The 18283-nt window shown below is 37.9% G+C and overlaps 1 protein-coding gene across 1 annotated transcript; it reads right to left on the minus strand.

The window, feature by feature from the left end:
• Positions 1–9630: 9630 nt before the first annotated feature.
• Positions 9631–17767, minus strand: LOC134635553 (putative ferric-chelate reductase 1). The gene is made up of 11 exons (XM_063484928.2): positions 17504–17767; positions 16742–16843; positions 16441–16585; positions 15685–15792; positions 14794–14909; positions 14403–14489; positions 13945–14036; positions 12751–12809; positions 12490–12627; positions 10618–10646; positions 9631–10531 (listed from the first exon to the last, which is right to left on the minus strand). The coding sequence occupies exons 1-11, from the start codon at positions 17765–17767 to the stop codon at positions 10442–10444; spliced, it is 1230 nt and encodes a 409-aa protein (XP_063340998.2). The 3' UTR covers positions 9631–10441.
• Between the last annotated feature and the right edge of the window lie 516 nt (positions 17768–18283).

Below are 18283 nucleotides of genomic sequence, written 5' to 3' on the forward strand. Positions count from 1 at the left end.
TCTTTTACTCTGTAGCAGGTGAATGTTTGGGGGGGGGGATTTTTTTTTGGGGGGGGGGGGGGCAACAACAATGCAACAACACATTGGTCTGAAAGTTGAAAAAAATAACAACAACAACAAAAAAAAAACTGTGCAACATAGGAGAATACAATACAGACACAAGACAGTGCAATGGAAATGTGCAAAATACTGAGTGTTGTGCAAAAGTAACTTGGTGTCTGAAGGTGTGTGTGTGTGTGTGTGTGTGTGTGTGTGTGTGTGTGTGTGTGTGATACTGCAGATAAGTGCTTGGTAGTGACGTGTATGAAGGTGTGTGTGTGTGTGTGTGTGTGTGTCATTCCAGTCACTTAGTGTTCAGGAGTCTGACAGCTTGGGGAAAGAAACTGTTCTGCAATCTGGCAGTGAGGGCCCGAATGCTGCCAGAGGCAGCAGGGTGAAAAGTGTGTGTGAGGGGTGTGGGGAGTCCTCCGCATATATATAGATATATATATTGCTTTTCGGGGACCACTAAATGTGGTTCATATATATATGTACCACATTTATTGGTCCCTGAAAAGCAAGTCATTGAAAAATCTATTTGAATGTCAGCTGAAAGGAACTTCAGACTGCAGCACACAAAAAGTTAACTCACTATGCATCAATCTGCACATCAGATTTAATAGATCAGTAACTGAAGAACCCAGAATGATACAATAAGATCCAATGCAACGAAATGATCATTTTCCCAGTGACTCATTGCTGCAGTTACGGATCATATATAACACAATAATTTTGTTGGCTGGAAGACTGGAAATGAAACTGGGAGTGCCAGCTGATGACACAATAATGACTTGACGGAAAATCCAAACCTGATTTTCAGGATAGACCTCCTAGGAACATCATCGCAACAGCAACAATAAAAGTCTATTTTATACTCTGACAGATAAAACTGTATATTTCATATTTCTTTTTATCATCATCTTTGACACTGCTTTTTTATTCCTTTGCTTGTGAGGTTAACGTGTTCACTGTTTTTGGCTGTATTATCTCAGTAAACCTTTAACAACATACTTGTGGTATTTACTATATTGTTGTTTTGAGTATTTTGGACTGTGCCATACAAAAGTTTCATGCAGGTTAAATTTTTGCAACTTTGAATAGCCAAGTAAAAAAATATGAGTTAAACTATTTCAAGCACGTTCAGTTTTTATTTCCATTTTTACAGTTTCAAAAACAGAAAAGTAAAAAGGCCAAGAATAAAGGTTTGGCTGAAAGAAACTGTCAGTTCTTAGTACTCTCAGCTCCCAGCTGTCTGAATTCTTAACCTCGCTAATTGGACAGCATCCTCGGAATCACAAGTAAGCCAGCAGTCTCAGAGGGAAGTCCTCCTTTGGGGTGGTATGGTACAATGAGGCCTTTAGACCTGTAGAGGCCTGATCAAGACCTTGTATTTGAGGAGAAGCATTTTAAAATTGATTCTGGATTTAACAGAGAGCAAGTCAAGAGAAGCCAGTATATGCTGTCTCGTTCTAGTGCCTGTCAGTATCCTTGCTGCGGCATTTTGGATCAACTGAAAGCTTTTCAGGGAGTTTTTAGGACAGCATGATAACAATGAAGCAGTCCAGCCTAGAAGTAATAAATGCATGAACTAGTTTTTTGGCAGGACGTTTCTAATTTTAGAGGTATGCCGCTCGTGGAAGAAGTCAGACTTACATATTTTTTTACTGTCGTAGATTCTTAGATTCTTTATAGTCTTTAGATTCTTTTATTGATTCTTTATTGTCATTGTGCATTATTGTGTAACAAAACTCTTTTCAACGGCAGTCTTTTTTGTGGTATTATTAGTGCACAATGTTAGGGAGTAATGGAATATAGGTACTGGTGTTGCGCCAAAAAGTGATTTTCAGTGTTTCCGTGTGTTTTTTATGTGTAATATCTTTACACATGTTGGTTAATAGACTCCGGTGAACGGGGCTTACAAAGTGGTTTTATATATACATATTATATATATATATATATATATATATATATATATATATATATATATATATATATATATATATATATATCATTTAAAAATTACCAGTTGTCTTTATAACTGTGTTATTGTACCTACATTATAACCAATTCGGTCCTTTTTGTCTGCTTAAAATATGTTTACAGAACTATGGTCATATTTTTTGCAATTTCTCCTGTCCTCTTGTGTCAATGATATTTTGTTTAACTGCATAAACAAAGGATATATGATGGGCGCTGCCAAAAACGTATTGCGGCTTCTACCTTGTTACAGGAATATTGTTTGTGTCTCAAGATGACTTGATATCATTCATGAGGGATACATTTGACATATGTTTCACATGTTATAGACCAACAAGTTATCTAGAGCAGTTTAAATACGAGCAATCAGTTTTTGGCAAATACCGGAAACCCAAGCAAAACACTCAATAAGAGGCTTTAATGTAAGCGTCCTGTTAATGTTGGTGGCGTCAGTTACACAATGGACCCGGAGCCAGCACGGCGGGCAGGAATGCATTTCTTACGTGGAAATTCACTTCACATTCAAAGAAGAAAGGGATGGGTGAAATCTGACCGTGCAAAACAAACTCTGTTTGCCAGCATTTAAGCTGCGTCAAAAGACTTCAACCTAAAGAAACATCTGGAAGTAAGTTCTTTTTAAAAAGCTAACGTTGGCCTGTTACTCATTTTATATTAAGATTTAAGAATCTAGTTGGTTTTGTTTTCAGAATTGCACATGATTATTTGCAGCTAGAAGGTTGTTAATGCTATCCATCAAGTCTAACAGTCTACAGTCTATGAATTAACTTCAGCCAACGCCAGCTAACAATGTAAGCTCGGTGGCGAGTAATAAATCACACAGCAATGCTACAATCATGTAGTTGTAAAAAGCATGACATTATATATCAAGTATTCCAATGTATTCAGAATAAATTACTCACACTGAGTAACTTAACGGCATACATTACAAACTACATTTTGGGGCATGTATTCTGTAATCTAGTGGAATACATTTTAAAAGCAACCTTCCCAACACTGTTTGTGCAGAGGCTTCAGAACTTGCCTTGGTTTAAAGGATTTCTTCAGCATTAAAGTAACTGAGCTGTCAGCATTTCCACTGCCGCACAGAAAACAATAACTGTTGTTAATTAATTTGCCAAATGTTATTTTCCAAATTGTAAACAAATATGGTGTAAAACAGCTCGTAGGATGCTATCAATGTGTAACTCAGTTTAACATAGGAACCTGAACTGTTTTTGTTTCTGTTTCCTTACTTAGATGATTTTTAGGAGACAGTACAATAACCTGTCTTATCTAAATTTAGAAGCAGGAAATTTCAGGTCATCCAGGTCCACATCTATTCTACATTCCCACAGATGAACTAATTGGTGTGTGTTATCTGGCTCCACTGATAGATAAAGCTGTGTATCATCTGCATAGCAGTGAAAATGTATGCTATACCTTCTAAAGATACTGCCTGGTGGAAGCATGGATAACAGAATAGGTCCTAGCACTGAACCCTGTGGAACTTAATTAACCTTAGTGTGTGAAGAGGACTCTCCATTTACATGAACAAATTGGACTCTATTAGGTAGATATGATACAAACCACTGCAGCGCAGTACCTGTAATTCCTACAGCATATTCTAATCTCTAACTATTGTGGTCAACAGTATCACTGCACTGAAGTATAGCCACACAAACACAAAAATGAGTCCACTGTGAGAGGCCATAAGAAAATCGTAAAAAGAGTCTAAATAAATATCAGTGGTATTGAAAGTAGCTCTACTCAATGACATGTCTGTGACATGGGTAAGAGAATTGGTCTATGGGGAGCAGAGTTCAACTAAAGAAAAGGATGAAGGTATCTGAAGTCAAAATGACTGACGATGGGATACAAACACAATGTTTGACTTATGTCCCTTGATGATCTTTGCTTAGTTGAAGTTATCATTGACTATTAAGTCACTAAAAGCATGGCTTCTTCACCTGACCCTCTCCTACGTTCCTGCTCAGTGTGTCAGTTAGCAAAAGTAACAATGCTTCATGGTAATACATTTTATACCAATGGAAAACCAGTTTGCCCTTAAATGGTGCCACATATGTGAGGAAAATGCATGTGTGGTTTGTGCCAATGAAAAGTATGAAAATACTGCTCTGTCAATTCCAAACACCTTGTTCTACTATTGACTCTTGTTTTGACCTTTTGGTATACCAGGTACTGCTAATGAGCTGCCTGATTAGCAGCACTGGTGAGCATGGACCTTGCTACAGCGGTTAGTTGTCTGCTCTAAGCAAGCCACATTTGACTCTTTATAGAGCCTGTTCAATAGGGGAACTTCAAGCTGGTGTTCCACAAAACCAAGTTGTATCATTATTGGGACTGAGCCCTAGTATAATCTTTTAATAAATGTAGCTAAATTGTAGCTGTGGAGGCTGGGCTCAATGAATTGGAGATTTGGCTCCATCCACACCACTGAAAATCCTGTAGATAACCAGGACCCTGGAGTTGGTGTGGGTGAAAGTAGCTTAGCCATCACATTAGCTTTCCCTCAAGAGATTGTCCAGAGCAATCAGCAAAGACTGGATGGCTTACTATGAGGAGGAAGCGTATCCCTAAATGGAAGTCCTCAGTACATCACAAAACCTTTAATACCTCAAATAATTTTTCCCACTCAATGACACACCCACCAAGGAAAATATTTTGCTTCTTGGCAACTCTGTTCTGAGAAGCATGAAGCTTGAGACTCTAGTGACATATGAGTCTCTAGCCAGTGCAGGCTGACAAAAAGTCAGAGCTGTCTTGAGCCAAGCATTCCTTTAACTTGTAATGACTTCACAAATTTCTTGACAAAAAGATTTCAACTATTAGACAAAATATGTGTTGACAATCATCTCACATGTGCAATAATACGTCTTTTATATGGGGCTATTACTGCAGCAAAACTATTTGTGTGTGTGTGTATCTCAGTATGCATGATTTTGATCTGTGTGGAGATTTGTGTATGCATACGGTGTGTGTGTATTCTGATCTGTGTGTAATCAAATCTGTGTGTGCATGTTCTGATCTGTGTGTGTGATCAGATTTGTAAATGTGTAAGTAAATCTGTACAGTGATTTTTCAATGTCCAGCAAATGTGTGTTCAAAATGTGTGTGCAATCAGGTATGTAAATGTGTCTATAAATCTGTAAGCATATATTAATTGTTAAAAAAGTCTTAAAGTCTTGCTTGAATCAGTGAAAATGCACACAAGCTAGGTAATAAGTCACTTTGAAAATCAGTGAGCAGAGCCATATATGCATGTTAGGGCTTGTCTAGATACTGGTGTATAATGAGGAAGGACAGTGGATTACACTAGGCGAAGGGGACAAACAGGTGTGGAGTCAAAGTTGTTGAGTAGGAATCTAGAGATCTGTTGAGTTTCTTCACTGATTTATAGTGATTTTCTTCACTGATCCTGTTTGGAGCTATTTTTGTTTTTGTCAGTTTTGATGACTGTGTGTCATGTAGGCTGGAATGGACTTAAACGCCAGACTTGGAAGAATCACAGAATCACAAATAATGACTGACGGAGGGGGGGGAATCACCCAAGGGGGGGAAAACACGTGCAAACAGTTCTCAAGAAGCCAGGGCTTCACTAACTGGGTAGTGCAACAATGCAGCAAAGGTTGACAGCCAGCCACTACCTTACGCTGCTGATGAGGTCATGGGCCGCAGGTTTTTGATTGCAGACAGCTGTTTGGAGGCATAGGCAGGAATCCACAATGAGTACCACCTTTCGTCCTCAAATACCAATTTATCGGTAATCATTGATGAATTTGTTCATAAATTTTTTTTTTTAGAAATTAGTGGTCATATTTACAAACAAATGAAGGCCTGTCTTTCAGAAAATTTAGGCAAGTCTTTAAAATGCATACTACAATTAATAAAACTAACGATATAGTAGAGCTGGGCGATATAAGATTTTTTCATATCACGATATGTTTTTTTCATTTCAGGCGATAACGATATATATCACGATATAAGCCAAATAACTATATTTGTAAGATTTAAATGTGCCGTTGCTCACAAGTAAAATGTGAAATAATCTGCAGCTTGTTTTGATTTAAATATTTATTTCCCATAATAAGTTCAACAGGGTAGATGTACTTAAGGAACATGAGACTTCAGTTTCAGATAAATAAAGGCAAATATTGCAAACTACACAAAAGGCAGCCGCTAAAGCGTTTAAGTTTCAAAATAGAACAAATAAAACAGACTACTAAATTGTCAATTCCACTTAGAAACAAAATTTTAATTCTAAAAATAAATCTTAGTTCGTTTTACAGAAGAACAGACAAAATTTCATTTCATTTATTTATTTATTTCACACCTGGTACAACAGTTCAAACAAACCAACCACACTTTCTATCAAAAAGCACTACAACCATGTGTGAAAAGGAGCAGGAAGAAGAAAATATTCTTAAATTGACTAACTTTTGTCAATATCAAATAAACTGAGAACTAAAAGGAAATTCTCAATCTCTCCTTGTTGTATAGCTTAGCTTTTCAAACAGTTTTAACAGTGACTTTAGTCTGACAAAAGCCGAATGACGAATTAGCGCTTTCAGTCACAGATTGAGCATGCACCGGTTTATTGTATTTCCAGACTTGCTTTCGGCACAATTTACAGTGCGCGCTACTCTGTTTTTTGTCAGACTTGAAATAGCCGAAATACCTTCACACTACGGAACTTCTATGGCCCTTCCGTTCGATAAGCTCTCCGGCATTGGAACCATCATCGGTTTTTTCTTCGGTAACCTTCGCTCACGCTCTCGGTTGATTTTTCTCTAGTCGGCAAACTCATTTCCTTCATTACCCGGGCAGCCCGGCTGCAAAAACAAATACACATGTGCGCCTTGGCACTTGTGCTGTAAGTAAAAAGTCACGTGACGTGACGCTGCGGCTGTGATTGGTTCGGCTCTGCGCTACTTAATTTGGATTGGCTGTTTTTTTTTTTTTTTTAAGAGGACAAGAGAGATGAGGCCTATCGCAATAGTTTAATTTTTCTATCGAGAAAAAGTTATTTCGCAATACATATCGTTATCGTTCTATCGCCCAGCTCTACGATAAAAATACTACGATATAGTATTATGTATCATATCTATCATTGTATACGGGGGGTTGGGGTATTTGACGGCTTGCTGAATTTGTCATAGGATGTCAGGGACATAATTGTAGATGCACACAAAACAGGTATGCCCTACAAGACCATCAACAAGAAGCTTGGTGACAAGGTAAAAACTGGTAGTATAATTATTTGGAAATAGAGGAAAAATAAAATGACCATCAGTTGCCGTTGGCCTGGAGCGTTATGCAAGATCTTGCCTCACGGGGTGAGGATGATGCTCAGACAGGTCATGTATCAAAATACCAATATTACACATGAGGAGTTTGTTAATGATTTGAAGGCAGCTGTGACCTCAGTCATCGACACTACCAGTGGTAACACACTGCACCATACTTAATTAAAATCTTGCAGCACTCGCAAGGTCCTCCTGCTCAAGAGGGCACATTTGTGCGGTTGCTCTAGCTCAGGAGGTAGCAGATGCCATCTCTTAATCGAAAGGCTGGTGTTTCGATCCTACTTTGGCATACAGATTGGAGCAGGAGCAAGATATCCCTGGGGAAGATACTGAACCCCAAGTTGCTTTCTGGAATGTTCATCAGTGAATGAATGTGTGTGAACGTCAGTTAGAAAGCACTTGGCCATAGAAAAAAATGATTATATCAATGAGGCATGTTGTATGAAAGTGCTTGGAGTAGTTCATTCAGAAAAGACTTTGGAGAAACTTATAAAAATGAAAAATAAAATAGAGCTCTCTGGCATTAGTTCATTCTGCCATGTTTGGATGAAGAACACCAAAGAACACCGTCCCCACAGTCAAGCTTTGAGATGAAAACATTGTGCTTCGGGGCGGCTTTTCGCTATGGTACAGAAGGAATTCACTGCTTTGGAGTGCAAATGGACGGGGCCATGTACCATAACAACCTGGATGGCAACCTCCATTTATCAACCTGAACACTGAAGATGGGTTGTAGATGGGTCTTCCTATTAGACCATAATCCCAAAGCATACAACCAAATCAAAAAAGAGAGATAAACAAGAAGCACAAGGTCAAGTTAAGGTCATGGTGTGGCCCAGGGGCGGACTGGGCATCTGTGGATTCTGGAGAATCACAGAACGGCCGGTACTCCAGGAAGGCCGGCGGGCCGGCCCACCACTCTCCACGCATGCTTTCAACACCTGTTTTTTTCCCCCCACTAATCTCTTTCACACTCCAGTACTCTAGGGGGTAGCACTGCACCTCTAAGTTGGATGCCAGCTGCATTGGCTGTGGCCGCCAGGCAAGGAGAAGAAGAAGTGGAGTAGGAGGCAAAGACGGTGGAAAGAAACGATGCAAAACGCGGCTGCAGGTTCGCAGCAGTGAAGAAGTCAGGCAGACAGCTACACAGCAACATTCCAGCAGTTATGAGGGACAGAAAGATGAGCTGGTTCCACTAGCAGATCCAGGGCAAGTAAGTATGGAACATAAGAGGAGAAACAGTTATTTGCTAGGGACGATGTTAGGAAGTGATGTTTAGCTTGCAAATTTTTTTATGATTACAGTAGTTAAAACAGCTAAACTTCAACATTTTAGCTGTAAAAGGCCACATGCAGTAGCTAATATTAAGAAATATGTTGTGCTTTTACGTAAAAAGGTTGGTAGTGTTACAGTTAATGCTTACAGACTTTGACGATTTTAAATACAGAAGTTACATTTGTAATGGTTCATTTTCATTTAGATGTGGTATTATTTGTGCAGTAAGAGTAATTAATGCATAAATTATTAAGCTTATCAAGTAATAAATTCATTTTAAGACAGCATGGAATAGATTATATAACAGCATGTTATATAATCTATTCCATGCTGTCTTGGAAGAAAACCTTTTTTTAAATCCATTCCATCATTTTTTTTTTTAGGTTGAGCTTAGACCGAGAGCAGGGAAAGACACACACTGCAGCTCAACTGCATTTTTTTTAAGCGCCCCAAGTCAGACAGTCACAGCCTACAGGTTTTTTTTGCATTCCACCCTGTTGCTATAATTTTGATGGTTTGATAGCATAAGCCACAATTAAAGTCTTGTAACACTCATGCCAAGCATTACTGTTGCCGAGTTTCCGCATGCTGATTACTTTGGGCCGGGCCCAGTCAAAGTCCAGGGCTGTTTTTTAGTCCCAGTCCGTCCCTGGTGTGGCCTATCCAGCCTCAAGACTTCAATCCTATATAAAATAATAATCATAATAATACCACCCTTTGGTCATTACTTACATTTTCCAAAATGTAGTAAACCACAAAATACTCAGAATTACAGTTACACTAAACTAAATTGCAGGTTAAAAAATAATTGTTAATGAAATGGTGTAGACTTTAACCTTTTAATTTAAACGTTTGTTAGGCTTGCTTTTCTCATTTTTTATTAAAACTGACTGAATGTCATTCACTTGCAGTGTAAATTCTTGGAAGTATCATACACATGGTGAAGAATCTTTCTTCTTTTTAGTTCCTCATCTTGTACTTTTTATGCCCAGGGCTCTGAACTCATTGCTTATATTTCAAACTGTGTAATTGTCAAGTTAGAATATCCTTTTTTTTTTCTTCCAATGAATTATAGTATCACACAAATGCCATTTGTCACAGTGTCATGGGCATCTCAGTATTTCAATACATAATGAATCTGTCAAAAAAATAATGCATTTACATTTTTGATGTTTGTAAAAGGTTTGAATGTGCTTACCCTACAGAAAAACTGAAAAAAATAGGTTTATCATGGGCTGAGGGAGATAAAGGACTCAAAGGAAGGCTTAAGATAAACCTCAAAAACTGACCTTTTATTAGTTAGCATGGCAAAGTCCAAAAACAAAGCAAAAGCCACAGAAACACATAAAGCAACTAACCAACACAATGGCAAAGAGAAACTAAGGCATACACACATGGACACAGGAGGTAAACAGGGAGATTGGAAACACGAGGAACAGCTTAAACTCAGAACAATGGATGAGGAAGTAAAAATAAAGGCAACGCACATGAAACAGGAGGCTCACAAAATAAAACAGGAAGCAACATAACAGAGAAACATGGAATGTTATTACACTATATAATATAACCGACAATCAATTTTGACCTGATCAGGTTTGGTTAAATGTTGAATACTATTCTAGTTAAACCAAATTTTAGTTATGAAACCAAAAGCAGAAAAAAACGTCCACTAAAAACCAAGAAATACGTTACTGAATGAGAAAACACACTTTCCAGGATTTGTCAGCCGATGCATCAGTGGGTCCGAATTTTCAGTGCGCAGTTTCCCATCATATTTGGATAAAACACATCAAAAATAATTGCTTCTAAAGATTCTTCTGCTGCTCTTATCTCTCCCCAATTCCAACCAAAAGTGCCACCAAAAAGCAAAGGTTTCCCAGAAAGAATAGACCGATCAGCAGGCCATCAACTTTTACCTGAAAAAAAAAAGTAAATTGCAATAGAAATCCACACAATGTTCAGGGATCAATGATTATTTGCTTTTATATTGTTTTCAGCTTACTATTGCAAATTCCAGATCTACAGTGCTATCTGAAATCCAATGAAGAGACAACAGTTAAAAATTCCAGTACTTATAATAGTAATGTATACTTTATTGATCCCCGTGGGGAAATTACTTTCTCTGCATTTGACCCATTCACTCAGTGAAGCAGTGGGCAGCCACTAAGCAGACGCCCGGGGAGCAGTGTGTAGGGACGGTCCCTTGCTCAGGGGTACCTCAGGGTAGCCGTTCAGTGGATTCGAATCCCCGACCTTCCAATCATGGGGCGAACACTCTACCTCTGAGCTATCCCTGCCCTTATTTTTTAAAAATAATATCTATCTATCTATCTATCTAGCTATATATATATATACACACATACATATATACATATACATACATATACACACATACACATTAGGGGTGCAACGATACACAAAATTCACGGTTCGGTTCGATACTTTGGTGTCACGGTTCGATATTTTTTCAATACAAAAAAATGTTCATGCCTTTTTAATTTGTCATTTATTAAAATTATAAATATATATTTTAACTCAAAAGTACAGTTTTTAAATTTAATGTTGCTGAAACAACAAAGTAATAAATCTATCTGATCGAGAAATCACTCATCTTTGGAAAAAGAGAGTTTATTACAGAGAAATGTCTCTTTCCAAAATAAAAGCTATACTATACGCTTCTTCTGGGCTATATTCTCAGCAGCACATTAAACATATCAGGTCCCCATAAGGAGAATCATGTGCTAACGGCTGTCTAAATGACTCGGGTAAAGTTTGTAGCATGCGTGCTTGTTGTTTTTGCCTGCTTCCACTTGTCTTTGCATTAGGATGATGTCGGCGTAAATGTGCAGTCATATTCGTTTTGTTCCCACTAGTGCTGTCAGCGTTAATCTCTTTGAAATGACGTTAACGCCACAACACGGCAAATCTCCATTAACGAGCTACCGCGGATCGCCCCGTGCGTGGGGCTGGACGGCATCAACACCTTAACAAGCTAACTGCGCTAACGCACTAGTTCCCACCAATGTAATTGAGCATTGCGTGGCACATCCGACATACTGTTTTACTTTTGTCCATGATGCGCTTACCTTCAGGGTCATACTTCACATGAAAACCAAGATAGTTCCAAACGCCAGATCTGAATTAGGGTGGGGGAGGTTCAATTTGCCATGTTGCAACAGCTTAGCTTCTGTCTTGCTAGCTTGCGCTGCGCTCAGTGGATCTGCACTCGACAGTGCAGCCTAGGCGGACAAGTCGAACGCAGATCCACTGAGCTCTCAACACAGACAGCATCGTCAGAAGAAAAGTTGATAAAATAAATTAAAAATTTTGTATTGTTCGATACATATGCATACCGAACCGAAAGCACTGTATCGAATGGTTCAATATCGATACGAGTATTGTTGCACACCTAATACACACACATATATATATAGATATAGATAGATAGATAGATAGATAGATAGATAGATAGATAGATATAAAATTTTAATGTTTTTTCATACAAACATACACTTACATGTAGAAGGCACTTTGTGGATCATTTTTTCTTTCTAATATCATAGGGTATGAATATGTCCCTTGAAATGACTGTTGTAAAGAACTAACATTATATAAATAGAACTGAAAATAGAAGCTTTCACTTGGGGTCTCAGAATTAAGGACACAGTTATACCTCAAATAATGGGTAAGAACTAAAATAAATATAAATCAAAATGGATGTGTAAGTCAAGTTTTTACTTTCATTTGTCACCTATTGGTGTATTGTCCCAGTATAATAAGAAGTATTTCCTGATGGTACATGTCAGTCAACCTCTTTTTAATAGTGATCATTGCTTTATTCTGCCATTGAAATGAGGAAAAAACAAAGGTTTACCTGTATGCTTAAATTTCGAATCATGGACTTCCAACATGATAATAAAGAGAGCTTCCCAGGCAAGAAAGCCACCCATCACTTTCATTAGCCACCCATCACTGCTGTCAATCCTGCCCAGGCCTGTGAATATGGCTGCCACTTTGTGACACAGAGAACCAGGCATTTTAAAACTAGCAGCAGGGGTGACAGTGTGTCTGCTGTTGAAAATGTTGGGATTTATTAAAGAGTGCAGAACAGCATGAAGTAATACAAAAAGCTTACCGGCTAAAGATTTTATTATCACTGCATTCAAAAAATGTGATGAGTTGAACAGATACCGCCTGTCAAACAAAAGAGAATAAATATGAAATTAGGTGTTGAAATAATTGTACAGAAGAAAAACCCAATACCACAGTTCATTTGTTAAACAGTAGACAACGCCGTATTTTGGGGGGGTTAATAAATTTCGCCAGGTTTCTAGAAATGAGAGCTGCTCCATTGAAAGTGAAATCAATGTCATCTCTCTTTAGAAGACCAGGTTTTTGCCAAAAAGTTATATTTGTGAATCCCACATCATGTTTAGAGACCACTCAGACAGCCAGCATTTAACAGAGAAAATGTGGCAAGAACATGTCATTGCTGATCTCACTGAGGAAGGGACCAGAGTCGGACTACAGAGTCATTTTACCAAAATTACAGACTTACTCAATATTAACTTTAGTTACCTCCGACTGATGGAACCGGTTGTTCATACTGCTAACATGAATTCCAGTCTTAGGGAATCCACTTTTATCCTTAGCTAGCAGCTTCAAATTTCATTTAATATCACCTGCCTCTGGAAGAAAATCAACTTTGGTTGCTGCGGTTTCAGTTTTCATGGTTCTCAGAACAGAGTTGCCAATAACCAAAGCTTTTTCCTCAGCAGGTGTGATGCCAAGTTGGAAAAATCAATTTGAAACATGAACAGGCTGGCGGTGTATTTGGGGCTTCTACTTATCGCTAGGCTTCACCTAGCCAGTCTTATTGGGAAGACATATGGAGTGACAGTTTACCGGGGCAGGCCTGTTTGAAATACTCCTATTCCAAGTAGCTTTCAAAGCTCCAACCATGCTATATTTACTGCAAGTACCATTAGAACTAAAAGAGGTTAAGGAATTACTAAACATTTGACAGACTGAACACAAGCGTACTGATGAGGCAGTAGTGATGCAGTAATTGCAAATGTGCTCTGATAAAGAATGTGTAGGTTACAGTACGGAATAAATCACTATGGAAAAGTTGTGAGAAGAAGTGTGAATAGAAATGCTCATTTGCAGAGTGAGCCATGCATTTAGTCATTGAGCAGGTCTACCCCATCCATTTGCGTGATGGTGTTTTTAATTTGTTAAATATAATAATTGTGTTTGTAGACTATGAATGTGTTTAAAATAATAATTGAACAGAGTTTTCTAGAAACACACACAGATTGATACATACAGGTGATGTTGTGGTCCACAGCGCAGCAAAGCCCCAATAGGCTGGAAGAAGGAGAGGATCATCACCAGGCAGCCCAACACCGGATGTGCTCCCTGGAAACAAACCACATTAACACTGGTGATCATGACGATATAAATATTAGTCTGACAGCTGAAACATGTAACTGAAGAGAATGTTTAAATAATATTTGGAGAAATAAAACATTAAAATCATAGTTTGATTTTAAAGAGGTGCAACATTTGGCTGTAAACCCAAGAAAAAGTTGCCTGACAATTTTTAATAATTATTTTATAATCACCATTAATTCCAACCAAAACCACTGTGAACTTCAATACTCGGGCCAAGTGCATATCATAAAAATTATTATTTACTGAAAAATAATAGTGTGTTACACAGGTAAACCTATTTTGGCATTTGATTGGCCTGTAATGAAAAACACAACAAATCAGTGTACTAACCCCAGACCAGTCCTTAGCATGCGAAAAAGCGAGAATAAAAGCAATGATTGTGGCTGCTACCGTCAGACACATTACCCCAACATGGACCTGGAGGAACACGAAGAATACAACATGATATTAATCCAACCAAACATATACAAAATCAGCTGCTCCCAAAAAAGATTAGGACTGGACCAGCTGCCTTACAAGTCTAACACATCTGAGATATAATACTTACTATTTTCTTAGTGTGTTTGGAAAAAGAATCTACAATAATACTTGTTATTTGTGCATGTGTTTAGATCTAGAGTGTACATTTCATATGACTAAGTTTTTATAATTTGGTTTGCAAAAGCTTTGTATTGTTATGTCCTTTCTGCATGAAACCATTGTTTTGTCCATGATGTCTCACCACAAACCAGAGATCTTTGTTGCACATTCTCGTTCCTTTGGCCATTTTTTTCAGATATCGGGCAACCATCATTCCCAATGTTCCCGTGGTCATCCAGGCAATCAGCATCAGTGCACCTGAAACACAGTTTAATGTTGGAATTGTCTCCAGTTCTCTTTGTCTTATGAATTAAGATGAATTTCTTTCCCTGGTCTCCACATACACAACAGAAACATCTCACAGTAGTCATTAAATTATAAATAAAATAAAATAAAAATAAATAAATAAAAAATAAAACAAGTTATTGCCAAGAGATCACTCATCTAATGTGTCCAACAGCAGTAGTCAAATTCCTGATTGAAACTGGTGGTGTCAACACAACAGTGAGTAGCTAAACAGCAACCTTTGGCCAAAGTAACAAAGACACTGAGTCCATTGCCATAATTACAGGTAAACCATTGGCAGGACAACAGCACAGAAATTTGAGTTTTTAAACGCATTTGTACATTTTGTTATAAAGGACTGTTATGAATGCTAGTAAGTCCTTGTTTCACAAAAAATCAAGAGTTGTTACCCAGAGATCACCAAAGATAATGTGTCCAACCTGATCTACTGTACTAGTCAATTTCTGTGACTTGTCTCTGTGAAATGCAACAGGTACAGTTCAATTTAAAGAACTGTACGTCTACTCTGTATTATAGATGAAAAAGTTTAATCTCATTAGAAGAATAAATGACGTGTCTTGGAAATTTCCCCTTATTCCCAGTAACATTTATCCTTTGAGGACCCTGACTGCTCACCTTTAAATGCAGCGTCAGCATGTGCGTCCGTCAAAGTGACAAAGGACTTTGCTAACATATGTTTGAATTAAACATAGTTGTTTCACACAGACATCTTGTAGCAGGATCTTACCATGAGCTTTGACGATATCAGGATGTGCATCTTGACTGACAACCACAGGAGTAGAAATGTCCATCTTGTTAGTGCTGACAAAGTCACCTGTATGTTTTTGGATTTGTCCTGTAGGAAAGATTTTGCAAACTGATACACACCTGTTTATATACGCATGTATGTGTGTGTTTGCGTGTGTGTGTATAAGCTAAACAGGCAAACATTTAACAGCACGTCTAATAAGCTATGAAAAGGCTAATATTTCTGGGAAAAATTAAAAATGGTCGTTATCATTCAATAACGCATACATGGAAATGACGTGAAATAGAACATTATGTGAAAGATTAACACACCAAGAAAAAAGGAAAAAGAATGGAAAAAGATCAAGAAGCACCTGACCTGTCAAGCCAAGATTTAAAAAAGAATGTTTTATTATTATCCTTTTTTAGGAAAAACACTTTATGGTCTGAAAGCCTATGAGACACATTTATTTTTATAAATTGGGAGGGATTCAGGGAGGGGTTGCTGCAAAGTGACTTCATTTAAAATTTTACACTGCTGGAAAAGGATGTAGAGTCAAAGACCCCGCATAACTGTTTAAAAGAATAGAATAAGTAATAACATATTCATCACACCCTCTATTTGTTCACTTGCCAGGCCACCACAGCAAAACCTGCTTATTAGATCCCCTGCCAAGCATCAGTTGAAAGGGACCTTTTCAAATGGTTTAAAACTTGTTTGGTGTAAGAAACCACCTGGCACGTGAAATTACATTACCATTGCTGCTGGGTCCATGGGCAAACAACAGGTAGTAGGACTGGTTGAAACCTGAAGTCCCCTGAATAGAAATTATGTTCGTAGTAGTGAAGGAACAGCTGATGACATTGTTCTGCAATGACGTTGTTACATTATAAACGTTCCCCTGTAGGACAAATTCACAAATTTTAGATATTCTTTATGTGATCAAGTGGAATTCATAAAAAAATACACACACTTCACTTTTTTAAGCAGAAACAAAGCATTAAATCTAAACGTTCTAGCCTTATATAAATCACTGATACCAGAAAAACTTTAGTACCAGAGGACGTGCTTGTGGAGTTGTTCGTCCTGTTGAATACATATGTTGCACCCCAACTTGTCCACTACTATTCATGCCACAAACATAAATATCATCATTTCCCTGAGAAAAGACAAATATAGTCAAGAATTAGCATGCTTTTAACACAAGTGTTAAAAAAAGAGTGTTTCAAACAATACAGGTAGGTGTTTATTTTATATAGATGGGATTAAAGTGATTCACTGTGATGTAAGTAGCTTTCATTCCTCTTGTAAAATATTGCCAAGACCAAAATATTGATGTACTTATATATAAAATCTCTGAAAATTTCCTTTGCAATACTGAACCTTTGCATCATATTTATTTTTAGATCAATCAAAGAGCCAGTTACAGTCTAACTCACTTAGTTAAGCACATTATTTACCTAATCTGTTCATCTTGTTATCATTCAGAGTGTTGAAAGTATGAGTTCTCAGAAAAGTGAAGCTACAAATAGACCAGATTGGATTAAAAGATATGAACTGTGAGGTAAGTAAAAGAACTACATTATTTATGAGAAGATATTCTAATCAGTGCTGAATTATTTTTATGGTTCCCATTTCACCTGAAGCTCAAGAAAAATATTCTTTAGTTACTCTGTGATGATTCTTCATTTGCAGGTAAGTGGACAATGATTACATTACAGCAGCTTTTCACCAACAGGTGCTGTTTGAGTAAAAGTACACCAAGAGTTGCATTGTTGTAATTATTTAAAACATTTAACTTTTTTTTCTTTTACATTACCATTCTTTGATCATCAGAGAATCCAAAAGCGATGTAGCCTTCATAAGGACCAGTCATCTGATAGCGGACAGCTGTATCACCAGGTAACATCTTGGCTGACATGAAATAACAGCTAGAACTGACTGCTGGGTCACAGTTTGAAGGCTGACTGAAGCACACTTTGGTGACGCCACAGTCAGCACTAGAGATGGATGCAGCTGATTTCTTCATACACACAAACACAGACACGCAGAGGGAGACAGAAACAGACTGTGGCATCATCATTTTGAATATAGAATGCCATCTTATTCTCTCACTTAACATGTGTATTTACACTAACTACTTAATACTGCACATTACTGTTATACACCTCTCCTAACAGACTGACTGTATCCTCTTGGTATAAGTACATAAACCTGTCTCAGTGTATCCCGGCTGTCAAAAAGGTGAGAGCCAGGGAAAAAGCTGGAAGGATAATCAAACAGTCACAGGGATAACAGAGAGGTCAAACACACTCTCACACTTATGGTCTGTTTAGAATCACAATCTAAGAAGCATATCATACACAGAGGCAGAGGGAGAACAGCTTTGACTCACAAACAAACTGCCCAGCCAGACTAGAACTGTGCAGAACAGGAAGTCTTGCGTAGAGCTGCAGAGGCAGTATATTAAGAACAGGAAACAGATGCAGACAGAGAAAGCGGAACTACGCACACACACACACACACACACATGAAGTAAGGACAGAGGTAAAAGAAGTTGTTGTGATCGAAACTATGTGATGTGTAAGTTGTGCCAAAA

Source organism: Pelmatolapia mariae, linkage group LG10_11 (assembly GCF_036321145.2).
Source record: "Pelmatolapia mariae isolate MD_Pm_ZW linkage group LG10_11, Pm_UMD_F_2, whole genome shotgun sequence".
NCBI classification, from domain to species: Eukaryota; Metazoa; Chordata; class Actinopteri; order Cichliformes; family Cichlidae; genus Pelmatolapia; species Pelmatolapia mariae.